The following is a 26,937-nucleotide window of genomic DNA, read 5'->3' as shown; positions in this document are numbered from 1 at the left end:
ACCCCCATTTATTAGGTCACCTGAGTAAACTCAGGTGACCTATTGCTATCTGTTTTCATCCGTTGTCGTGCATCGTGCATTAACACTCAAACATTTTCAGCTTCTTCTCTGAAACCGTCGAACCAATTTCAACCAATTTTGGCATATAGCATCTGTGGGTGAAGGGGTAAAAAATTGTGAATTTCGGGGCCGGGGGGTGGGTGGGGCCAAAACCACAAAAATTAGTGCAATCTTTAAAAATCTTCTTCTTTACTCCTGGACATCAAGCAGTCAAATTGTTGGTATGATTGTAATCTGCATTGAGTCCTCTACCAAAATTGTGAAATTCATGGCCCCAGGATCAGGGGTTCTAGTGCTAGGGTGGGGCTATATTGATTACATAGTGAAAATGCAGTATTTCTTTGAAAATCTTCTTCTCTGCTCCTAGGTATTAAATAAACTAAGTACGTAGTTATGATGAGCAAGAGTCAAAATTTTGAATTTTATGGCCCCAGGATCAGGGATGCTGGTGTTAGGGCGGGGCTTTATTGATTATATAGTGAAAATGCATTAATTCTTTGAAAATCTTCTTCTCTGCTTCTGGGTATTAAATAAACCAACTAAGTAAATAGTTATGATGAGCAAGAGTGTCTCTTCCAAAATTGTGAATTTTATGGCCCCAGGGTCAGGGGTTCTGGTGTTAGGGTGGGGCTCTATAAAGATTATATAGTGAAAATGCATTATATCTTTGAAAATCTTCTTCTCTGTTCCTAGGTATTAAATAAACTGACTAAGTACATAGTTATGATTAGCAAGAATGCTTCTGCCAAAATTGTGAATTTTATGGCCCAAGGGTCAGGGGTTATGGTGTTAGGGTGGGGCTCTATAATGATTTATTAAGTGAAAATACATTGCATCTATGAAACTCTTTTTCTCTACTCCTGGGTAATAAGCAGATGAACTACCTATATAGTTATGATGTGCAAGGGCTCTTCTTTCGGAATTGTAAATTTCAAGGCCCCTGGGTCAGAGATACTAAAGGGGGGTCTACTTATATACTGAAAATGAATTATTTGAAATCTGCTCCTTGGTATTAATCAAACATTTTTGATAAGCAAGTGTGCCTTTTCAAAAATAGTGCAATGTATAGACCTAGGGTCAGGGGTTCAGGTGTGGTAGGGGCACTTCTGATGATTGATGAGTATCACTGATTACTTGAAATGCATTTTTTGTTCCCCTACCCTGCTTATGGGTATAAAGTAAACGAACTAAACAATTGTTAAGTGTTATGATAAGCAATGGTGCCTCTTTCAAAATTATGAATGCCACAGCATCTAGCTTAAAACACGAACCAAATTCAATGATTTGAAAGTTGTTGCATGATGCTCAGGTGACCTATAAGGCCCATGGGCCTCTTATATTGAATTTGAATTATTTGACTGGTTTTAAATTATTTGTCCTCTCTTGTATGTATAATAAAGTGTAACAAAAATGAAAGTATGATTACAAACTACTAGTATTCCAATAACGTGTGAAGTAAACTGTTCTCTGTAATGTATCATGTTCATGGATTTTACCCTACAATTTACATGTAAATCTATTGTTGGAGGTGATGCATAAATGATAAAGATTATGAACATTGATCAATTTAAAAAGAATCACAAGCAATACAAATCTGTGAACAAGGCACAAAGCACGGATCTAAAAAATTAAGAGGTGGGATCAGCTACCTAGAAGAAGTAAGCATCCCTTTTGTCGGGTCACCATTAGGCCTATATATTGATCAGGTAGACGGAACATTCCGTAGTCAAATTAAGTCCATGACTTTGTATAGAAGCCTGTAAAAATATGACCCCAAAAGGTATATTTTGAAGTCATCGTTTCTCAAGGTTACTAGTAATTCTTGATGCAATGGTCTTGTCAGCAAATACAATCTGTCATTAAGTCAAAAGACTGATAATTTTAACACGTATTGTTAGGCCATTACTTACACACTGAATTGCCTACGGCATTCCCGTTTCCATGATCATGGCGGAATGTACATAACGGGTGTGAGGGGTCGGTAGGGGATGCTCACTCCTTCATGGGAGCTGATCTCACCCTAAGTATTATTTGGAGGTCTGTGTTTGCTTACCGATTTGTATAGTTTAGATGGACATTAAACTTGAATTGTTCGTGATCTTCATGTATACTAGTCAAAATTTCTAAGTCCCCGGGCAAGTTTTTGCTTTACACCGCTCTTATATTGAATTATTTTAACACTATAATTTAATAAGTATACAGGATGAAAAAGTAGCAAAACAATTTTTCTCACTTAATTTATTTTATTGAAGCACTTTAACACAATATGCAGAAACGTTAAGGCACCCTTGAATTAAAAATTCACAACGTTAAATACTGCATTATCCTCCATTCAAACGAATTCACAGCAAGATAACCGTTCCTCAAAGAGTTCACACTATTTAAGAAAAATTCTTTTATTCAATATTTTTCCATGTGGAGACTAGGTCGTCCTCTTGTTCCGCTAGATTCTGCTGCTGGAAAAGCGGTCTCACACTATTATCTATCTTCTTCCATACATGTAAGTTAGGGTTGAGATTAAGATGACAAGTAGGCTTACCAAAAGTGCCTGTGCCTTGCTGACAATAGTTACATAATGTCTCATTGCATGCATTACCCACTCCTCCAGTCTGACATTGGGGAGGGCACTTCCGGTTCCGGTTCCATTGATTTTTCCGGATAAACTCTACGATGATTTGGTTGTGTTTATTGAAAATCTAGCGATTACTAATGATTAAAAGGAATTCAGGAATGCTTTGTATGTTTTTCGGGTGGTAATTATAAAGGTTTTAAGTAAAATAAAGTCTGAAAGGAAACAGTTTGGGCCATTTCAACTTCACTTTCAAATTGTTGTATGGACATACACCGCAATTTAATCAAACTTTTATCAATTAAAGATGGAGAACACATTTAAGAATACACCCGGAAAACAAATGGAACTCGAACTTCATGGTTTTTAACAAAAACGGTCACGGTCGAGTAATTATAAATTCGATTACAATTTTTTTGGCCTTGAAAGATAAGTATTGCAAATTAAAGGCAAAATTATAAGCAGCTAGTACATTGAAATTAGGGTTTTGAACTTTTTGAAAAAATAAAAGTGGGGACATAGAAATTTTGACAAGTATATTTCATCTAAAATAAAATTTTTTAGATCTAAGAAATTTGTGGCATCGTAGTTGCTACTTTTACCTCTTTATCAGGCCATTGAATGAACCGAAATCCAAAATAGTAGTAGGTTTTGAGTTCATTTTTGAATGGTTCTTAACTTTTATATTCTTTGAATATAAAAATAAGGAACGTATATGATTTGCATGTCTGGAACTACACAAGGCACGTTCATGAATATGAACATTTATGTGTATCCAAGTCACACGCTGCAACCGAGCCGTTTCATTTTTCAGTTAAATTGGAAACAACTTAGATGTTTCATACAAATAAATTGATTTAAGACCCCCCCAAATGTATCAAATGAATAAGTTAAACGATCCTCGGCCCACAGCACCATCCCGACACGATTTGAATAAGCATAAAGAAAAAAAGTCTTTTGGGTCCAGATACTCTTTCCTCAAAAAGATGTATCAAGTGACAAAATTTGTTAGTTCTAGTTTGATGGCTTTAGATTTTTCAGTGTGAAGGATATAACCTGGACAAGGTCCGACTTTTTTTAGCTATGGAATTCCAAATGAGGTGAAAGGGGTCTTTACCTCTAAGTCGTGAGGACCATTCCCCACAATGATGTCTTCAGTTGACATATTAAGACAAATCAAGATCTCAAACTGCATGACATGATGACATGACTTGACTGTTTAATTTTAGAATATATATATCTACTTTTAAATCATGACATCCCTCCACTAGAAATGAATTCAACCAACAAGCATTAACCAACTTTGCCAGATATGATGTGGAAATGATTTAGCAATTCATAACTAGCATGAAAATCTGAAAGAGAGGTCATATTGACCTACTCTAGGGTCATAAGAAACTCTTTAAGATGCACCACTTGAGAACATTGACGATATCACACGGCGAGTAATAGATAGACACAATTGAATAAATAAACTTTTTAATTCCAAATTGAGGTTACTCTACCTACTTGCAGTTGTTAGAACAGCTATACATAATACTAATGTCGCTTAGACCTACTTGCACGACACACATTCCCTCTAATATGCTTCGCTTGACAAGGTTTAATGGCCTTGAACTTTTCACTACGTAATAAAATACAAATATAGCACAGCATCATGTTTATAACATTGATTCAGAAACATCATATAGCCACATGTATACTAATACATGTACTAAGGTGGTAGAAAAAAGTATTCATTCTTGTGATAATTTACAGAAGTCATTTAAACAGGAACAACAACCCCACGTGTAAGAAGGGGGCCGCCATGTTGGAGAAAAACAGCCGGCCACACGGGCTGTTTCACGATTTTTCCCTTCCGTGAGTAGAATGTGTAGTAATTAGTGTTCACACTCTCCCCATCATTTGCCCACGTGATCACCATTGGAGGTTCCTGAATACACATGAACCAAATTATCTCCATACATTTGTCAATAAAATTTAGCACAGCTGCAGGTAAAAGGTCAAGATCCCATTTGAAAATGTGCCTCACCACTTGCTCTTTAAAGTCCTAAGGATATAAAATAAAATGTTCAAGTAACACATGAACATGTTTAACCAATTGATGTTACATCTAAAGAAAGTTAATTACTTCTATAAGATATTGATATATTTCTGTTATAGGTACTAGTAATTTTCTAGTTTTTATGCTTACCACACAAAGCTCGGGAACGGAGACTCCGGCGTTAACTTTCCGAAAGTCCTTTGCGCATCTTGCAGCACATGATGACATCAACAGCTGTTGGCCCTCTTGCAGACATTGGAAGTCATCGTTATTCTGTTATTTACGAGTATAAAAAGAAAATAATAAACATATGAGACAGTTTCCGTTAACAAGAGGCCCAGGGGCCACAGCGCTCACCTGAGCACATCAGCTAGGAAAAAACACATCAGATCAGAACTGAAAGTTAATTTAAGTTGGGGGGGGGGGGGGGTCTTGAATTTTAACCCCCAAGGGGATCATAATTTGAACGAACTAGAATATACATTACCTGAGGATGATTCCATACAAATATTACTAATCCTGGCTTTGAAGTACTTGAAAAGAAGATTTTTAAAGATTTTTCCTATATATTCCTATGTAAAACTTTGATTGGCCATTTTGGCCCCGCCCTACCCCCGGGGGTCATGACTTGAACAAACTTGAATCTACTCTACCTGAGGATAATTTCACATGAGTTTCATCTTTCCTGTTTCAATGGTTCTTGAGAAGAAGATTTTTTAAGATTTTTCCTATATATTCCTATGTAAAACTTTGATCGGCCATTTTGGCCCCGCCCTACCCCCGGGGTCATGACTTGAACAAACCTGAATCTACACTACCTGAGGATAATTCCACATGAGTTTCATCTTTCCTGGCCCAGTGGTTCTTGAGAAGAAGTTTTTTAATGATTTTTCCTATATATTCCTATGTAAAACTTTGATTGGCCATTTTTGCCCCGCCCTACCCCCGGGGGTCATGACTTACAAACTTGAATCTACACTACCTGAGGATGATTCCACATGAGTTTCATCTTTCCTGTTTCAATGGTTCTTGAGAAGAAGATTTTTTAAGATTTTTCCTATATATTTTCTGTAAAACTTTGATCGGCCATTTTGGCCCCGCCCTACCCCCGGGGGTCATGACTTGAACAAACTTGAATCTACACTACCTGAGGATGATTCCACATGAGTTTCATCTTTCCTGGCCCAGTGGTTCTTGAGAAGAAGATTTTTAATGATTTTTCCTATATATTTCTATGTAAAACTTTGATCGGCCATTTTGGCCCCGCCCTACCCCCGGGGGTCATGACTTGAACAAACTTGAATCTACACTACCTCAGGATGATACCACATAAGTTTCATTTTTCCTGGCCCAGTGGTTCTTGAGAAGAAGATTTATAAAGATTTTTCCTATATATTCCTATGTAAAACTTTGATCGGCCATTTTTGCCCCGCCCTACCCCAGGGGGTCATGACTTGAACAAACTTGAATCTACACTACCTGAAGATGATTCCACATGAGTTTCATCTTTCCTGGCCCAGTGGTTCTTGAGAAGAAGATTTTTAAAGATTTGTTCTATATATTACTATGTAAAACTTTGATCGGCCATTTTGGCCCCGCCCTACCCCCGGGGGTCATGACTTGAACAAACTTGAATCTACACTACCTGAGGATGATTCCACATGAGTTTCATCTTTCCTGGCCCAGTGGTTCTTGAGGAGAAGATTTTTTAAAAATGCCAATAATTTTTCTCTAAATCATGATTATCTCCCCTTGGAAAAGGGCGTGGCCCTTCATTTGAACAAACTTGAATCCCCTTCACCCAAGGATACTTTGTGCCAAGTTTAATTGAAATTGGCCCAGTGGTTCTTGAGAAGAAGATGAAAATGTGAAAAGTTTACGACAACGACAACGCCGACAACGACGACGACGACGACAACGCCGACAACGACAACGACAGACAACGGACAAATTGTGATCAGAAAAGCTCACTTGAGCCTTTGGCTCAGGTGAGCTAAAAAGAGGACAAAATTATAACCTGGCCACTTTTCATATCATATAAATGATCGAATTTATTCATCGTTCTCTGTTACTTGCCTTGTACTGTCGTTTTGGGTGAATCATTGGTCCGTATAACACATTTTCTAACATTTCAAGTTGCTCTTTTGCAGTTGTTTCACAATAATCGTAAATATACTATAAAAAATGGGAAAAAAATCACATTTTAATAAAAAAATTCCTTGCTTAACTACAAGTTTCAGTTAATGCCACTGAATATACCTACTCTGACAATCCTAAGCAAATGGAAGATAGCGTCCATTTCCCCCCATCGAAGAGACATTGTCAATGCATCAAATGCGTCGTTCCATTCTTCTTCATAAACAGTGGCAAAGCGTTCTGCAAGACGCGTTGGACGACCTTCATCGTCAGGATTACTGATGTAATTTGTTTCATCGGTTTCCTTGATATTTAAGGAATGTGTCAGTCTAGAAGTACAAATAATTATATTGATATCATTCTTTCGTCGTTGAAATTGAAAAGAAAACACATTTTTTAAAATGGAAAAATACATCTTTCATCCCAATATCATCATCTTCAAAGAGAAACATTGCAAAATTTGCTTCATGTGGATTATTTTGAATTCCATCTCGTGAGACTCACCTATTTGTCAGCTCAGCAATCTTAGATCTCTGAAATTCTATTGTACTCTTTAGTTTTAAATAATCATCAAAAGGCACCATGGTCCAGTCGTTCTCTTTTAGTGTATTTGGGGATTTAGAACACGACCTTTCTAGTGACCTCTCTTCTCTATGTAGATTGACATCTGTGTCCGACTGTTTTTCTTTCCTAGACCTCCTCTTTTCTTTTTCTGGAGTACCTTTTGGGGATCTCTTAGTTTTCCTTTCTTTGTCCTATGTACATTAGAAGAGCAGTCAAATTAAATTTCATAATAATATTGCGTTTAATTATGTGCAGTTGAAGAATACCCATACATTCGCAGTCTTGAACTTCAAGCAAACTTCTGCTTTGAAATTTGTAACTATACATGAACATGATTTGAAGAAAATACCCATGCCCCATAATAAGATCTTAATTCTATTAACCCAGACCTGTTCCTTGAATTGCAGTTCTTCTAACACCCCTTTAGACAGTTTGAGGGACACCAGCTCATTAAGGGCCGCCGGGATCTTGTAGCTGACGGGAGTTTCTTTGGCATTCTGAATGACGTGATACAAAACTCCAGTAAGGTGTTCAGAAGGGTGAGTAGGATCACTGTTATCCATACGACTTCTTTTTAGTGCAATGTACTATATTAAAAAAAATTAACAGAGTACAACATAAATAATGTAATATCTTAATTTTACAGATGCATACATAATGAGTACATGTACGCAAAGGTAAGTGGACGTCAATTGGAACATTTTTCAACTGATGATAAAAAGTAGATCAACCCCTCGATGAAATGTCAAAAGAATAAACTGCATTTAAAATAAGAAAAATTGATACTGCAGATTAGGCCATTATTATTTTAACAAACAAAGCATATCAGGACCTAATTTAACCAGCACCTGTCACACGAAAAAGCGTGTACAGAGGTTAGGATTTAACGATTATTAAGAAGCACGAACCAGCAAGATTTTTATCAGCTATATTCTTTATTTGGAATTTTGTTATTTTAGGGTCAATTTCTTTTAGACAAAGGATCAATGCTTTATCGTTGCATTTCAAAACTAAATTTCTATTGTGGCTGAAAGAGAGAGAGAAAAAGGGAGAGAGAGAATTTTTTCATGTTACTGGTATAAGAACTTAACAGTTCAAAGAGTAAAATAGAATTATGTTTTACTATATAAAAGTACCTTACCTTACTTGGGTAAAGGTCTTTCAACAAATGCTCACATCTCAAGAGTTCGGTGTATTCAGCTTCTGCAACATCGATATCAACTTTAGGTAAAAGTCTCCGCATTCCTTGTAAAATGTCCGAAATATTTTCCCGCCAGTGCTGTTCATATTTCAATGGATGTAAACTGGAGTAATTTGCAACGACGTTTGGTATGCGTTTTGGAGCTTCCATTTTTCATATAATCAAGTGCACAGACTGCTCTAGGGCCCTCTATGCAGGGCAACTCAAGTCTTTGGGAAATGTTTAAAAGCCTCCCACCAACATCGTGATGACTGGGTTCAGTTAAAAAAGAATCTCCAAGGTGTGTGTTATATAGGAATGTATAGGTCAGACACAATTGCCGTAGCACCAGCAGATAATGATTAAAAGGTCACGTGTACATTGTCTTCCATTGTTTATTTATTTACGATGGGTTTTAATTAATAATGCCACACACAATAGAAGACACAGACACGATTCAGCGACGTTAAAAGACGTCAAGTACTGTTCATCTGAGCCACGGATTTAATATTGAATCCCGTGTTTCTGTATATTCTGGGGTTCATTGTCGAAGATCTCTCTCAAAAGACTACTTGACAAATTAAAGAAATATATGATAAATGAGGAAAAATGTTGTATGTTGTATTCATGATCATGTTTAGTATAATTCACACAATATACATGCGTTCTACAGTTCAACATGTACATGTATATTGTGTATGCCAAGAATATATTCTTGTTGGAACCAAAACTGAAGAAAGAAATGAAGTCTGCTTACAGTAGTAATCTTATACATATAACACAATAAATAACAGACACAGTTATAATGCTTAAAGTGTAATCTTATTTTATTTGAATACATTACACATTACACCGTAGATGAAAATAAGTTACGTATTTTTGTTAGAATAACTGAATCAGATTTTTAAGCAACACTGTCAAGAAAATAGTTTTTAAGAGTGTGTGAAACAGGGCCGAAAATCATTTCTAGTTTGAGAGGACTTTATTCGGTAATAACCTTTTGCCCCCCAAATGGAACTTTGGGAGATATATTTAATTAAGTTCTTAAACAAGAGGCCCAGTATATGCCACTTCAAAGCACTGAGCACATTTTCAAACTTGAATAAGTAATCCACGCCATATGTACAAATGACGTCACAAACATGACCATAAATTTCAGTTTTTTTGAATTTTACAAAAAAATGTACATAGGTTTCCCTATATATTATGTAAAAGTCACCGAGCGCATGTGTGTTCAGGATCAATATTTTGATATAATGTGTAGAATGATAATATCAATTTATCCTGCAACTACCCCTTGCCTTGACCTAATAAAGGTATATTTTTAAAGCTTTTCCGGTATATTCCTATGTAAAGCTTCGTGCATGCCATTCTGACCCCACCCTAAGCATTGTGACGTCACGTATAATGCAAACTTTATGCTACACTACCTAGTTTCAGCACATGAGATGTGCATCTTTCCTGGCCCAAATGGTTCTGGAGAAATGTAAAATTTTGTTGCAGATTTTCAAAATATATTCCTAGGTAAAACTTGAAATATAAGCCATTTTGGCCCCACCCTTGCCCCGGGGGTCATGATTTGGGCAAACTTGAATCTACACTACCTGAGGATGATTCCACATGAGTTTCAAGCTTTCCTGGCCCAATGGTTCTAGAACGATTTTCTTTTCCCTATATATTCCAAATATCGCTTATTTTGGCCCCACCCTTGCCAGTAACCATGTATTTTATATGAAATGATTCCACATGAGTTTCATCATTCCTGTGGTTCTGAGAAGAAATTTTTATGAATTTTATATATTCTAAAATTGTTGAAATTTTGTTCCCATTTTGTCCTCATGATTTGAAAAAGGATATAAACTACCTGAGGATAGTTTGTGACGTCATAAAAACAAAAATTGTGAATACATTTTTTAAAAATGCCATTAATTTTTAACAAATTAATTTATATTTCTCCCTACAATTAATTGAATTCACCACATTTTGTGCCAAGTTTGGTTGAAATTTGACTTTTGTGGAAGAAGATGAAAATATGAAAAGTTACCGACAATAACGACGAGTTTGAGAGGAAAGGAGTTAGAGACAGACGAACCTTTTCCGTTAAGTGGGAGTTGGGGGGATTAATAAAAAATAACTTTAAAAAGCAAGAAAAGACCATCAGGAGTGTAAACTGAAGGGCACTTGACTGGGACACAAGCATATGTTAGCTATGTTTTCAATCTACGTCAATGTATCCCCCGGTTCTTATGGCCTCCGTAAAGCTCTCCGTTGCCTTCTAAAACGCTGATATACGTAGATAGTTACTTTTAAGATAAAAATAACAATTGGTAATTTTAAATGTTCATTATAAATCCTCTAATGTATTCATGCACAATGAAGTTGTTTTGATGTGAATTAATTTTAGTTTATCAATAAGGGTTAGATACGAAGTATGCAATACATTATGCATATGTCTCAACAGATTAAGTTCTTATGAAATAACAAAAAATACACATTAAGAATTATTTGTTGTATTTATTAATGTATAATGTATAAAGATAAATGTAATTACGTTTAATGCTGTCTTTTTATGTCACATGACAAAAATTTTTAATAAAAATGCTTGCAAGGTTAAAAGAATTTTCTCTATTTCTGATATAAAATTTTAGATAAAAATGTATTTTTATATGCGAATATTTAACTTTTTCAGTTAAATAATTATATAAAGCAGTCATATAGAGATACAAAATGATACAAAAACAAAAAGTTTTACTATATTCACAATTTATATACATGTAGCTTTTTGGGTCTAGTTGATGAGTCAGACTTTTAAAAACAATCATAATTGTAGTTTGTTTTTCATATTTATTTGATATATTTTAAAACTTGATATCCTTATTATCAATTTTGCTACAATTTGAAAATTGTGTAAAAATTATAACTAAATTCCTTCAATAAGAATTTTGAGAGGCAGAAAAGAAGTAGATTTCCCTTTTCTTCCATGAAAGGCAAAAATATAGTCCCTGCCAGTTTTCAGGCACAATTACATTTCCTTTAAAAATGTACCAGTTGTGATACATTTGTCGACGTATGCAGCTAATTTGGGATCACCGGATTTTTCTTTAAAAATTAGACCCAAACGTTCCTTTTGGAAAACCTGAAGAAAATGATATCGAAAGTAATTTAACACAATTTAAAATGTTCATTATAAAACCTCTCATGTATTCAAGCACAATGAAGTTGTTTTTATGTGAACTTAGTATTAAAAAAGTTTATCAAAAAGGGTAAAACAAGATGGCAATACATGGGCCATATGTCTCACCAGAGCAATTGGCTTATGAAATAACAAAAAATACACAAAAAATACACATTTAGAATTGTTTGTTGTATTTATTAATGTATAATGTATAACGATAAATGTAATTCCGTTTAATGCTGTCTTTTAAATATACATGAATGTACATTCTTGAAATGCTTGAAAAGAAGATTTTAAAAGGTTTCCCAGGATTTATATGTAAAACTAAGACAACAAATGTACATTTGCCAGTTAAACATATGGAAAGTGATTATAGCTACAAACTCATAACTCGATGGTTTTAGATTCCACATGATTTTCATCTTTCCTGTCCTATAGTGGTAACACCATTTGATGAAGAAGATTTTTAAAGATTTTTCCTATATATTTTATGTAAAACTTTGACGGCCATTTTGGCCCCACCCTATCCTTTGGGTCATGATTTGAACAAATTTGAATCTAACTACCGAGGATGATTCCACATGAGTTTCATCTTTCCTGGCCCAGTGGTTCATGAAAGGCAAGATTTTTTAAAAATGCCATTAATTTTTCTCTAATTCATTATTATCTCCCCTTGGAAAAGGGCCTGTACCATGTTAGTTCGAACAAACTTGTCCCCTTCACCCAAGGATACTTTGTACCAAGTTTTTCTTGAAATTGGCTCAACGGTTCTTGGAAAAGAAGATGAAAATGTGAAAAGTTTACGACGACGACAACGGCAACGACGACAACGACAACAACAACGACGACAGACAACGGACAAATTTTGATCAGAAAAGCTCACTTGAGCCTTCGGCTCAGGTGAGCTAAAAACCTTTGCGGCTTCTCTGATGGTGTAAGCGGCTGACTCTTTAGTGTATTTTCTTGCGTGTTCAGTTACAAAGCGGCCGTATTCCGTGTTTTTCTGTTCTTCCCTTGTACTTTCATCTTTTGTCTACAAGGTTGAAAATTTATATACATTAAAACAAAATGAGAGCTTCCATCCTTCATTTCTTCTAGTAAAATGTCAAGTTGAATGTATATTATCGGATTTAATCATGCAATTTACCCCTTTCTCCTTGCTGCAAGTTATTGAACAAAGCATAATGTTTTTAAGATCGCCAAGATGTGACTCTATTTTTTCGGCAGAGAACTCGTAAGCAGCCTGTAGGTAAAAATCACATGCTTACACAAAAGTATTTTTAAACAAAACTATTAAATAAACTTCTATTACTAAGATCAAATAGAGTAAACATTTATGCATAATACAATGCATTCAATTAAAAAGATAAATGGCTATAGATGCGTACTTTGGAAAACTTTTAAAAACATTTTTAAAAAAACAGCAAATGCACAAATTTATCAAAATCCCCAACTGCAAGCACGTTTTAGAGAAGGTACTGTACAAGATATTTTTCTGTACAATGAAAAACTTATTAAACAATAACACTATCATATATAATAACATAATTATATTACATTTATGTGGAATAACAATACACCATTAAAACATTAATACAATCCTACCATTAAAATATCTTTCAGAGTATTAAGGACATCTTCAAAGTACTCTGTCTCGGACTCCTCAGTGTTTGGATGTCTAAGGGCTTTAATCACTTCGAACACCTCCGACCATTCATTGTCGTACAACTCACTATACAGCTCGCCGATCTTAGTGGGCCGGTGTTTATCACTCAGGTCAGCAATGTTAGGATTACCTGCTGTTAGTTGCTGACTTGCAAATTTACTAAGTCTGTGAAAATAATATAAAAAAAATAAGTTTTTTAAAACACTTTCTGCCTCTGTAGGACTGCTCGTATAAATATATATGATCAAGTATTTATATTACGAATTGTTGGCTCTTTGATGGTAAAGATGTGGAAAAATGTACCAAATAAGATACAAATATTGTTCTTATATTGTGCAGATGTATTATAAATAGCATCCATGATTTCTCAACTCGTGATATAGCAAACAAATTCATAAAATCAATACTTTACACTAAGAAGAAATAACATAAACACTGTTTGATTCTACTTATCAACAGGCATTAATGAAATGTGAATGTACAAGATCCATACAAGATGAATTGTTCAACTTGCTTTCATGTATTAAATTATCCTACATATTATTTTTATATAGTATACCTTGTGGTTAACTCCTCTATCTGTTTTATTTTTTCAACAAGTTCGTTTTGCAGTTCTTCGTATGATTTTCGGGGCACGACCACGGAATCAATATCTTTTTTATATACAGATTTAAATACCTGTGAATGATATATCAAAATCGAAATTAAAAACTCTTACACAATTCAATGTTTCAAAATAAATATATCTGTACAAGAAAATATGTTTGAGTCAAATACTCCATTGGATTTAGATTTACTGGGATCATCAATTAAAATTATTATTCAAATCAAAATAAATAAAATATTTCGTTATTTGAACGAGTTAAATTAAAGTTAATTCTCTCACCTGTCCACAACTTTCAGCTATAATGTGTTGTTGATCTGACGTCACAAGAAAGAAATACTCCTTCCATACTTTATCATATAAGGGGTCTTTCTTTGTTACTTTACTCAAAACATCATACAAACACTGATATGGACTATATTGATAATCTTCAGGTTTATCCATAAACACTTGTAGCTCACTGTACTGCAAGAATGTTACAGATATTTATTTTCTTATACTGAAAATGGTAAGAAGCGCTTTGAAAAGGTTAACTTTGACTAAGAAAAGGATAACTTTGACTAAAGTAGTCAGAGGAAATGTCTTGTCACTCTTTTATATTTTTAAAATTGATCGTTACTTCTTGATTATGTAATTCATGTACCACAAAATAAAAAAAAATATGTAAACAGAATGAATTTCTGGGTTCAGATTTTGTGATACAATTTTATTTCTCTATGAAATTGAAAATATTCTAACTGCAGATGAAATATTCCAAACAAGGAGATTTGTACACTATGCAACCTGCAGTATGTTGCATTACGTCAGATACCTGTAATTAGAATAGTATCATATACATGTATAAGAAAAAATTAATAAAATGATTACTTTATCAGGAAATTTCCGTTTAAAGTTAGCATCCCTTTTCACCAGGAGATAAAACTGTCCCTTCGCTTTTTCATATTTTCCTTTTCCATGCTGCATTTCTATCCTTTGAAACAGCTTTTCTGTGGGTCTAAGCTGCACTCTTTCCGAGTGTGACGGATGCTTTGAAATTTCTGTCATCGAAGCAGAAGGAACATCTATATGATGCGTATGATGACTTGCTGTCTCCTGCTAAGTATACGTGAGATAACAGCAAGTAAAGTTGTTAAGTCAAAACGTAATAACAGATTAACCACACCTTTGCATGGACTCAAGGGAAATAAAAATTACAATTATTTAAATTCAAGGATTTTAAAGATAAAATATATCTGAAATATGATCATCTTAGTCCTAATCAATATCATAGCATACTATCACCATGCCCACAGCTGGCTTGCTAAATGTTTAGAAGTTAATAAATTTTGTCAATATCCCTGCACGGTTTTTAAAAGTGATCTATCTTAAGTTGCAAGATTTTAGGGATTAAATGTCCAGTTCTGACTGTGCCTCGCGCGGGCGGAATTACAGCTGTGTGGAGTTTCCAGAATTTATCACATTTCCAAAATATGCAAAAAGCTTTTAAAACAATTTACACAAAGTACAAAAGGTAATCAACAAAGTTACATGTGTGTGTATGTATTAAATTTTATGATAAGTCCAAAGATGTCGTATTTTACACCGTAACATATTGTTTATACGTTACATATGATCTTGTGTATTAAAACATTGCTCCTTAAATCTCCAAAAGAAGGTGATAATGGAATATTGCTACAATTTTTTTTTTATTTTTTGAAGTTGACAATAGACAAAAATGAAATCATCTCTTTTATAATAAGGTTTAGTTGTCAATTTGCCATCATTTGTTAAGGGATGACATTTGAAAGATAAACGTTTGCTTTTGCTGTTTTAACTGTCATAATCCCTACACAAGTCGTAGATTGCGCAAACTATGCATGTTTTAACCACTCGATCAACATAAATATGAAATCTGTTGAATAGTTTCGAAGTGTTTGAAAAAACTGGACGTATATGCAAGCCGGACAAATGACCAACAGAAAGCTTAACTATTGCTACCTTCCGTAGGCTAGTTGGTTTTTGTAAATACATCTTACATATACCGAAAAAAGACGTGACCCACATCTCTTCTGACTCCGAAGCGGTGAAAATCGACTCCTCCATACGTTGAAAACGACTCCCCCTTACTTTTTCGCGACTCCCCTGCGTTACCCGTTGTATACGGTGAAAACAGACAACCTTAAAAACAAAATCAACAGACTCGTTTGCAAAATCAACAGACTCTGATGCGAAACCAACGATCACCAATGCAAAACCAACGATTACTCACTGAATTGTCGCTAGATGGCGTGCAAAAAAACATATATTACCTGAATTAACGCTAGATGGCGCACAAGTTTTTCTACGTCATCATTATTTTTGTACTTTCATAGGAATGTAAATGGATCAGGGTCACAATTATAGAGTGAAGGTCAAAAGGATGAATATTAGCACATAAAGGAAATTCGCATGCCTCCCTTTCAATGATAAAAATAAAAACATGCTCACATGTTTGTGAAACTTTCTGGGTATAGAATAAAAGTTTAATGTCAAAAGTTTACAATGATATGGATCAAGGTGCATTTCAAGCATAAATTATGCACAGAAATATGTATTGAAATGAGAGGTCATTTGGTTTGTTTACACATTTTAAGCCAAGCGAGAGCTTTTCGGAGGTCATGACGTCAGAAGTTTATTAGTAACCAGGGATTTCCAAATTGAACATCCCCATTTTATGTGAATATTTATCTGACACATTGCTTTGTCATGTGTTAAAAAATATTTTGGAAATGAATCTTTTTTAAAAAGTTACAAAGAAAACGAACACATGTTTTACTATATACATGTAAGTCTATATATGTACATGTAAGCTAATCCAAATCCCGCGAAATTGTCTATCAACATCCAATTTGCAGACCTCGGATAATAGCATCATGTCGGACTTTTAAAATTCAAACATATTAGAGGCAGCAAGACAAACGAATGTTAATATACTTCAAGAAACCAGTAGCAGATATTGTTTTTTCCCCAATAGAAAATTTTTGAAAGAAAAAAAAATCCCCTTACACTATTAAAAAAGTTCATATAAAATTATTTTATTGTGTTCATGCATTACACAATTTGTTGATACATGAAAATTCACTTGGCAAATTGTACTTTTATCATTTTTGCTTTTCTTTGTATGACTAAGTAAGTCTATTAAATTTATTTTAGAATAAATTAATTTAGGAAGCAATCTGATAAAAATCAGATCCTTTGATCTGCTCACATAAATCGCTACTTGTTTAGCGATCTATGTGCGCGGATCAAAGGATCTGCGCATGTGAAAAAAAATATGGCCTGGATTGGAACCCCCCCCCCCCCCCCCCCCCCGAAAAACAGGATCTGTGCCTTACATGTATGAATTATACAATACAGAAAAGATAAATGCTCTGAGGAACAGGGTAATCAAGGTTGGTACTTTCTGCGCAAGGGAGATGATAATATTTTTTTTGGGGGGGGGGGGGGGTATCGATATCAATAACTCATGAAGTTTCAGTCAAAGTCTCACAAAATTTTGGTAACTTGTTGATTAAACATGAATTAAAATGTTTTATAATAAATCTGGAAAACATATTCGAAAGGTTAGTTTTAATTTTATTCGAAAGTTTACTATGCATTTCTTTTTCCTTTCAGTGTAGTTGAAACCGTAAAAGAAATTCAGGGGCGGATCCAGCAATTTTCGAAAGGTCGGTGCCCCAGCACTCATGCATAGAATCACAACACGACCACTTGAAGTCCGTAACTACATATATTTATACAGTAAGAAAGGGGGGCTCCAAAAGCAGTTGACAAGCAAAAAAAAAAAAAAAACAACAACAACAACAACAACAACAACAACAAAAAAACCTTTGCACCACACTCTAAAGTCCTTCTTTGGGGGTAGAGGGGGCTTTCGTAAGTTTTCTCTTCGGAATGCATTATATATTTTCATTTAATGCTTGAATCTGCTTGAAATTTTCCGGCAATAAAAACTGTGGAGGGAGTTTCCAAATCAAAATATTAATTAAAACTACACCAAAAGATTATTCTCAGAAAAAATGAATCCCCTCCATCTGCATTTTTTTTTGCATGTTACTTGTGAGTGGTCGGAACTCTCAGCCGGGGTTTGGAAGGTACGGAGGAAGGTACGCGAAAATCTACAGATCTACAGAGCAGAGCGGACAAAGATTTTTCATTATTTCAAAATATTAGACTTATTCTATGTTACAAAAATTTTTCTCTCTATGTACAAAAATAAAAGGGGGTTCCAACCACCGGAAACCCCCCCCCTCTGGATCCGCCAATGAAATTTACCCTGTAGGGCTACAAGGATGAGACTTAATTGTACTCCTGTACAAGGTGTGTTGGCATTTTTGCCATGGTATGCGCAGTAGACCTTGTCCCATGTGCATTTTGCCTAATTTCTCCGAGTCCGAAAACAGTATCCCCAAAACCTAGAGTAATCGCTGTCCTACATTCCTTCACCTTATTTTAAAGCTAAAAAAAGATATGGATACACACATCTTGCATTAATTTCTTTTCTTTATAAATATTTTAAAGTACTCAAATCATATCCTAAACTATACACAGGGTCAATCTAATAGATAAAAATGGGTATATAATGTACTATATACCGGAAGTATATGATCCCTTATTATATGTATTCCGATATACTAGTACAAATAATTTCGATACCGATAATATATTCTATAATATATTCAGAGGTTTACCAATTGGATCCGATATATAATTTCGTGTGATTTACGTTCCTATGAAAGTACAAAAATGATGACGTAGAAAAACTTGTGTGCCATCTAGCGTTAATTCAGATAATATATGTTTTTTTGCACGCCATCTAGCGACAATTCAGTGAATAATTGTTGGTTCTGCATTGGTGATCGTTGGTTTCGCATCGGAGTCTGTTGATTTTGCAAACGAGTCTGTTGATTTTGTTTTTAAGGTTGTCTGTTTTGTATTTCATTATGTTTATAAAATTAGTTGTTAGTTTTGCATAAACGTCTTTTTTACCCTTTCCGCCGCCCATAGAATACTATATAAGAATCCATGGATGATAAAAAATAAATATCATTATAATTTTTAATAAATTTCATTCATCAGGTTTACCTTCCTAGACGGTGTAGTATGATCAGTCAACTTGATAAATTCAGTCCACACTTTCTTTGCAGCATCTGTTGTCTTATCTTTCAGATTCTTCAAGATGTTGAACAGATGTGGCGATTTACTCTTCTGTTCATCAGTTACATCATTTATATCAGATGGTGTTTCCCATGTATTCTATTCAAATACAATATAATTAGATTCATTAAAGGCTGTTCTTCAGTAACAGCTAATAGATTCATCCTCAAAAAAGTGTTTTGACAATGTATGCGTTCAAAGTTAATCATGTTTATTTGTAATATGGCTTTGGATGCAAAATTGTTATTTAGAAACCATTTTCATCTTTCTACAAAAGACAACATTAAAAGCAATGTATGTATTTATTTTGAGCACCATTTCACTATTATATAATTTTTTGTTGTAAGATGTAAATGTATTTACCTTTATTTCTCTATCCTTGTATAATTGACTCTCTTTATCTCGAAGTGTTCTGTATTCCTCTAGTGCTTTTTGCAATTCTGCGCTTTTGATTTGTGAAAGAATGATGGAAATAGGTCTATCACTCTCAATAAAAGTTTCTTCATGCTGAAAAGTCAAGTTTGTTCAAGTAATAAAAAAAGAAAAATAAATAATTAATGTAAATTTATGTTTATCAGTTGCTGAAAGTTAAGCTATTATGTACATTATAAATACCATCTGCATCAATCCTTTCATCACAATTCTTTAGTTGTTCATTTCCTTATTTTAGACAAGAGGCCCATGGGCCACATCGCTCACCTGAGCATTGTGGCTAGGAATAAAGTAGAAATTGGTTTATTATTGAAAAGTTTAAATCCAAAAGTAAACCTTTGACCAGATATGGTTTTACTATTCTTGAGAAGATGATTTTTAAAGAATTTTCCTATATATTTCTATGTAAAACTTTGGTCGCCCATTGTGGCCCCGCCCTACCCCTGGGGGTCATGATTTGAACAAACTTGAATCTACACTACCTGAGGATGCTTCCATATAAATATGATCAATTATGGCTTTGTTATTCTTGAGAAGATGATTTTGAAAGATTTTTCCTATATATTTCAATATAAAACTTTGGTCGCCCATTGTGGCCCCGCCCCACCCCCATGAGTCATGATTTGAACAAACTTGAATCTACACTACCTGAGGATTCTTCCATATAAATATGATCAATTATGGCTTTGTTATTCTTGAGAAGAAGATTTTTAAAGAATTTTCCCATATATTTCTATGTAAAACTTTGGTCGTCCATTTTGGCCCCGCCCTAAACCTGGGGGTCATGATTTGAATAAATTTGAATCTACACTACCTGAGGATGCTTCCATATAAATATGATCAATTATGGCTTTGTTATTCTTGAGAAGAAGATTTTTAAAGAATTTTCCTATATATTTCTATTTAAAATTTTGGCCAGCCATTGTGGCCCCGCCTACCCCCGAGGGTCATGATTTGAACAAATTTGAATCTACACTACCTGAGGATGCTTCCATATAAATATGATCAATTATGGCTTTGTTATTCTTGAGAAGAAGATTTTTAAAGAATTTTCCCATATATTTCTATGTAAAACTTTGGTCGCCCATTGTGGCCCCGCCCTACCCCCGGTGGTCATGATTTGAACAAATTTAAATCTACACTACCTGAGGATGTTTCCCCACAAGTTTCATCTTTCCTGGCAGAGTGGTTCTTGAGAAGAAGATTTTTAAAACATACCACCAAATTTTCACTTATTCTGAATTATCTCCCGTTGAATGAGGGTGTGGCCCTTCATTTTAACAAACTTGAATCCCCTTCACCCATAGATGCTTTGTGGCAAGTTTGGTTGAAATTGGCCCAGCGGGTTCTTGAGAAGAAGTCGAAAATGTGAAAAGTTTACGGACAGACGGACAGACAGAGAGACAGACGGACAGACGGACGCCGGACAAAATGTGATCAGAAAAGCTCACTTGAGCCTTTGGCTCAGGTGAGCTAAAAAAAAAAATGGAACAATTATAGAAGCACTTGCTGGAGCTCAATTCAGAGTTTCTTTTAATACCTTTATTTGTTTTCGCTGTTCATCAGTAAAAACATGGTGTGTATGGCTGAATTTGCCAGCATTCTGTGAAGGTACATCTGTACTATGTGAAACCTGTAAATGTAATTGATAACTCTGAGATGCGAATGATTATCAAGTAAGAAAACTGAAGTAGATAATTCCTTAAACTTAATCAACTGAACATTTGTCAATTCAAGGAAAAGTTTCCATGTTAATTTATGTTTTTTTCATCTTTTGAAATATATAATCATTAGTTACTGCATTTTTTTTTTTATTATAGTTTGAACATTTATGAACTTTAATTTTCAATTAGCCAACCTCTCTCAAAGATGAAGTCTGCACACTCTTTCCTTCGTTATGTATGTTAGATCCTGACCCTTGTGTTTTATGATTTGAAGATGGTAGCTGTAATCATAAACTTAATTCAATTGTTCATGTACCTACACAATCAGATTTAAATACATCAAATGAAATAGGGCCGATTTTAGACACAATTATTGCTTGTCTTATTTCACTAATTACTTTGGTGTGAATTACAGTCTTTTCTTGCTATTCTTAAAGGCATTCTCAGATGTTGTCCGATTTGTACTTTCTTTATTATTGGCTCTCTTTAAGTACATACAAGCGTTAAATACCTGTATCCGTTCTCGATTTTCATCAGTAAAACCATGGCATGTTTGCTCCAAGTCACCAGCACCCTGTGTTGTTACATTTCTACTATTTGAATCCTGCAATTATGTTTACAAAATAAGTATTAAGTTTATTCCTAAAACTGATGATCATGTAGAAATTATATCACATTGGGCTACAGATATGAAAATTTCTTTATACACTGTTGAACAACATTTTTTCTTATATTATTGAGGGAAATCTTACCTCTTTGAAAGATGCTGACGAAGTCTGCACTGCTTTCCCATCAGTGTGTGTGTCAGACCTCGATTCATGTTTTGAAGATTGCAGCTGTAATTTATTTTACCATCTTTTTTTCAACAGTAAACTTGGTCTACACTAGGCGATTTATAACCTAAATCAGCTTTTGGCATTCTTGATGTATTAGAGTCAACATCAAATATTCGTATCGTATCATGTAGTAATTTATTGTTGATTTATATCCCTTATTATCGGATTCTGTATTGTTTTTGTTCTATTCGTGTTTCTTTGACTAAAGCAAATGAGTTTCATTTCAAATTAATTTATATCCACCAATTTATCTTAAGTGTCTGATCTAAATGTTAGTACTTTCCCCAAAGTATTTTGAAGTCATGGATGTTAAATATATCAATATATCACATGACAAAATAAATAACTTTGGATGATACCAATATCAACTGTTTCGAGCATCTTATATTAAAATAAAAGAGTTTTACGTCAAACAAACCTTTTTCGTATCATCATGTGTTTGTAAAACACTTTTTGTATCGTTTTCGTGGTCAGTGCGCGGTTGTGGTCCTACAGACTGACTCTTCTGTTTCTGTAAAATAATGCGACGGATAATTATTTAGTATGATACACATACCTTTCAGTCACTGCTAAACTTCTGGCATCAATTTAGTCTTCAAACGTATATTTATTTTTACCGACATTTATTAACCCTTTTAGATTTATTTTTTTAAAAAAATTAATGATCAAAACGTGTTTTGTTTATTCTATGAGTGATATAGTATACATTGTATATGGTTGTGTTTGGAGGGTAACAGTTGAAATTGATACCCTAATATGAAAAAAAAAATTGTCAACCGTCACATCAGCGGAGGTTGACAATGGTTTTCCAAGGCGTGTCAATTTCAACCGTCACCCTCCAATACAGCCATCCTTTATTTTATCATACTGAAGGTCTTAAGTATGTTAACACAAAAAATAGTCGATCGTCTTTACGTTCACGTTTAGCTTTTCGTCTGTCGGTCAATATCATTATCAATAGTAATGAAACATTACGTTCATTAAGGAATAAGGAGGAATGCCAAACCAGAATACCAAATTTCATAAACTAATAGCATTTAATTTTGTTTTATAAATATATATGCACAAATTTCAAATTGCATATTTAAGGACAGATGATACAAACAAACTTTTATTAAAAAAATTGAAAATATCAACTTGGGTCTTGTTTTTATGAATAAAATGAATACGTTTTACTGCGTACTTTTTAATTTTTTATTCAAATTTGCACAAAAATGAAATTTGAAGTGAAAAATATTTGTATAGAATAAAAAGGATTGTTTCAGAAGGTAGAATTTTGAACATCACAGAAGCTTTACAAATTCTTTATACTCTAGAAATTTATTATTTGCAATGTAATTTAGTCAAAAAATATATACCAATCCAGGCATCGATTTTTTGTTTGTATCATCTGTCCTTAATATTGATAGTTTGATACCAAGGTTTTTTAAAAGTTTATCTAATTCATATACCATTTTCCCATGAAATACCTGTAAGAGTCCTCGCTGCTCTTCAGTTTGGCCTAAGCCAGGATTTCGTGCTGATGCATTTTTCTTATTTAAAACCTGTTTAAAGTTTTGATAGAGCTCGAGAGAAAGGATATTCCAAACACTTTTACTTACAGTTGAATATTTACACGGAATCAAATGATCATGCAAAATTTTTAACAAAAGCCACTGATACAAAAAGTTGATTTTATATTAATTGTTGTATAATTAAAAATGTTTTTATACATTTTATAGTTTCTTACCTCTTTGCAAGATGCTGAAAAAGTCGGATCACGTTTTACTTCTGTACTTATGTTATAACTTGATCCTTGTTTTGAAGATGGTAGCGTTTGTGAAACACCTTTGGTTTCGTGTTTGTGGGAATCTTGTGATTGATGGTCTTCATGCTGACTTTTCGGTTTCTGTAAAATAATGCAATGAGTAATTATGCAATATGATAATTTGAAATATTTTTTCACTGCTGGACTTATAGCATCTTGTCACATTACATGTATGTATACATTTGTTTTAAAGACGTTCCATGACGTATTGATCTATTAACTTAAAGTTTAATGGCCAAATCTTGCTTATTCTAGCAGTGATACAGTGTTCAAACTAAAAGAAAATAAAATTTGAAAGGCGTGAAAAATAAATGATGGAAAAAAGATGGAAAGACGGTTTACAATAGATCTAAAAAATTGAAAATTTTGGATCAGACATGAATTAGTCATATACACCTCTAGTACATGCTTATCATATTTATTTACAGATACTAGTATATGCGTACACCAGTCTGATTAGTGAAGGTTTGATTTTAATCAGACTGATGCGTATACAATGTACATGCAAGTATCATAATAAATCTAGAAGTTTTTAGGTCACACAATTGATTATTATCAATTACTATTTTCAGTTTTACAATCATTATACAATATGAAATATGAAAGATTGCTGAACGAGTTTCAACCATTTATTCATTAAATACATGCAGTGTAACAAAATAATTATTGCCGTTTTCCATTAAAGAGAATAATTTTGTAACCCTCAAAGCACAATTCTTTTCTCGTCCTGAAAACCCCGGAAAATATTATACTTCACGGTTATATCATCGTACTGTCCTCAAAAATATCACAAATTTGATAATAAATATTATATCTTCCTTCGAAAGCAATATATTTAAAAGAAATGATCAGTTAATTAAGGAAAAAAAAAACTTTTAACAACAAATTATAAATGGCGACTGATCTTATTTTACCTCTTTGAGGAAATATCTGGCATTCAAAAGGTAGTGTAACTCATCCCATTCTCTCTCTGATGCCTCTACTATTTGTAGCAGTGTATATATAGCAATGACTGACTGATCCTTATTATGTAGATCTCCTCCAACATCCCCTTTCTTTTCTTTTGATTTCTCTGTGAGTTTTTCTTTTCTGTTCATCTCTAACATCTTAAACTACATGTAAGAAAATAAAGACATCTACAATTGATATGTTTTTTTTAATTTCTTCACCTAAAATCAGAAAAAGCTGGACACAGACACAGATAGTATTGAAATTTTGTAAATAAATTCAAGAATACTTTTGAAAAATTGACCTAATTACATTGACGCATATCATCTAAGTCATAATGTATTTTTAACCTGTTGTGGGTGAGCAGTTTTGAGCTTCTCCAAATCTGAAAGTAATGATGAGTATTGTTTCTTTGCTGCTTCAATGTAGCCTTCTGGGAGTTTTTGTTTATATGCTGATATCTTTGAGTCGCTAAGAAGTGTTTTAATTGGCCTATCGGAAACCACGGCAGATTTGTCTCCCATCATCTTCAAAACACAAAAAACATGAATGTTAATGTACTATAAATCAAATCAACATCTACAGCGTACTTGGCCCTAAATGTCAAAAAAAGGAGTAGGTTCAAGTGATTTCTATTAATCCATATGAAAAATACTTCTAGGAAAATACTTTATTTTTACTATCCCTGTACGTTACATTGTGTAACGTGAATTTTTTTGTTTATCTTGTAAATATGCATATACCGTAGGTGCAAGTCATTGTTTAGTTTCGATTAACACAGGTATTTTGCATACATTTGTGGGTAGGACGATAAAATTATAATGCATTCTATACGAACGCTTATAAATAATTTAACTGTGTTTAATCTTTGATATCATGTATCTTGACAGTTTGTTTATTTACTCTCAGACCATAAAATGGTATATGAGGTACAGGAACATATTTACATACATGTATAAACAAAATACAAGTCAAGTAAGGAAGAGTACTGTCTAATAAGAAAACAGTTACTGAAAACAGACCAATATCTTTTTAGCAAATAGATAATTTTAATAACAGTGAGTCAACATTTGTGATGGACATAATTTTCTCAGTGAGTCAACATTTGTGATGGACATAATTTTCTCAAACTTATATAAGTATTTACATGAGAAAAATACTTCTTACCAATAAGTTTTACACGTAGTGTAAAGACGAAAAATATGGGCATTCCTTTACATAATGAAATTCATCACCCAAAGTATTTTTGCTGCATATATTACATAATCTTAAAGATCTATCAGCATTAGTCCATCTACCAGCTTCGACTGGAGGTTTGTGGTTACAATTATTTTCATCCGGAGGCCACAGAGGAGTAAAAATCCCCTGTAAATGGGTCACACTCTTCTTGTCAAAATCAAGCATACACAGAAACACCCAATTGATAATTCAGTGTGAAAATAATATCCTATCAGCGTCAGTGAATAATTGAATATTTGATCAAATGATAGATTCCATTTGCTTGTTGTACAAACGATGCCTGGAGTCACAGTGGGTGCTGGCACGAAAAAGATCCCTCATTGTTCAATGGCCCTAAGTCCAGAGAAAATGACAAAATTTACTGCTCTCCATCGGAAAGTGGTGGCTTCTGCGTGGTTTCTCCAGTCACCATAAAAGTAAAAATTTCTCGAGAAGGATGTTAAACAACAACCTCCACGACTCTAGCGTATTCGCCACGCTGGCACCAAAAATACATCCCCCGTCTTTATACATAAACATTTTAATAAGAAAAAGATATGAATTATGCTTATCAGTGAAAAAAAAGTGGTTACAATTTTGACAAATTTATATTTGTCAACTGATATCTAAAAACTGTATGCTATTAATGATAAAGAACCTTTCCTGAAACCTTGTACTGTTTTTCGGCCATCTTCTACTTTCGGTTTTAAAGAATGTAAACAACGAAGTTATCGTTCCTAAAAAATGACTAAGTGAAAACGCATAGATCAAGAACGGTAATCCTTAATATACTTTTGGATAAATTTGGATATTCAAAATTGCATTTAAGTGATGAAATACATCTGTTTTTATCAGATGA

General features: G+C 33.8%; 2 protein-coding genes across 2 annotated transcripts; both read right to left on the bottom strand.

Annotated features, from left to right (window-relative positions):
- Positions 1-4,274: 4,274 nt before the first annotated feature.
- On the bottom strand, positions 4,275-9,506 carry LOC134274868 (uncharacterized). The gene is made up of 7 exons (XM_062757114.1): positions 8,515-9,506; positions 7,763-7,960; positions 7,314-7,564; positions 6,937-7,138; positions 6,750-6,848; positions 4,824-4,946; positions 4,275-4,679 (listed from the first exon to the last, which is right to left on the bottom strand). Exons 1-7 carry the CDS (start codon positions 8,722-8,724, stop codon positions 4,395-4,397), a joined length of 1,368 nt encoding a protein of 455 aa, XP_062613098.1. The 5' UTR covers positions 8,725-9,506; the 3' UTR covers positions 4,275-4,394.
- Positions 9,507-11,575: 2,069 nt separating this feature from the next.
- Positions 11,576-26,806, bottom strand: LOC134274866 (uncharacterized). The gene is made up of 19 exons (XM_062757111.1): positions 26,737-26,806; positions 25,211-25,387; positions 24,827-25,024; positions 23,835-23,993; positions 23,575-23,649; positions 22,524-22,616; positions 22,022-22,105; positions 21,781-21,873; positions 21,464-21,550; positions 21,146-21,238; positions 19,537-19,680; positions 19,102-19,272; positions 14,866-15,093; positions 14,281-14,463; positions 13,954-14,072; positions 13,334-13,559; positions 12,876-12,971; positions 12,642-12,761; positions 11,576-11,689 (listed from the first exon to the last, which is right to left on the bottom strand). The coding sequence occupies exons 1-19, from the start codon at positions 26,767-26,769 to the stop codon at positions 11,576-11,578; spliced, it is 2,493 nt and encodes an 830-aa protein (XP_062613095.1). The 5' UTR covers positions 26,770-26,806.
- Positions 26,807-26,937: the final 131 nt, after the last annotated feature.

This window comes from Saccostrea cucullata, unplaced genomic scaffold (assembly GCF_032062105.1).
Source record: "Saccostrea cucullata isolate Sc308-1 unplaced genomic scaffold, CSIRO_AGI_Scuc_v1 ctg931, whole genome shotgun sequence".
NCBI classification, from domain to species: domain Eukaryota; kingdom Metazoa; phylum Mollusca; class Bivalvia; order Ostreida; family Ostreidae; genus Saccostrea; species Saccostrea cuccullata.
This window is presented reverse-complemented; position numbering and strand designations above follow the sequence as displayed.

Excerpts from the sequence above, each read along its gene's own strand:
- LOC134274868 (XM_062757114.1), bottom strand. The coding sequence starts at position 8,724 with ATGGAAGCTCCAAAACGCATACCAAACGTCGTTGCAAATTACTCCAGT. Across the intron at positions 7,961-8,514 it reads AAGACCTTTACCCAAGTAAG|TACATTGCACTAAAAAGAAG; the intron begins GTAAGGTACTTT and ends TTTTTAATATAG. Across the intron at positions 6,849-6,936 it reads ATTTGCTTAGGATTGTCAGA|TATATTTACGATTATTGTGA; the intron begins GTAGGTATATTC and ends CATTTTTTATAG.
- LOC134274866 (XM_062757111.1), bottom strand. The coding sequence starts at position 26,769 with ATGGCCGAAAAACAGTACAAGGTTTCAGGAAAG. Across the intron at positions 23,994-24,826 it reads CCAGATATTTCCTCAAAGAG|AAACCGAAAAGTCAGCATGA; the intron begins GTAAAATAAGAT and ends ATTATTTTACAG. Across the intron at positions 19,273-19,536 it reads ACAAGGATAGAGAAATAAAG|AATACATGGGAAACACCATC; the intron begins GTAAATACATTT and ends GTATTTGAATAG.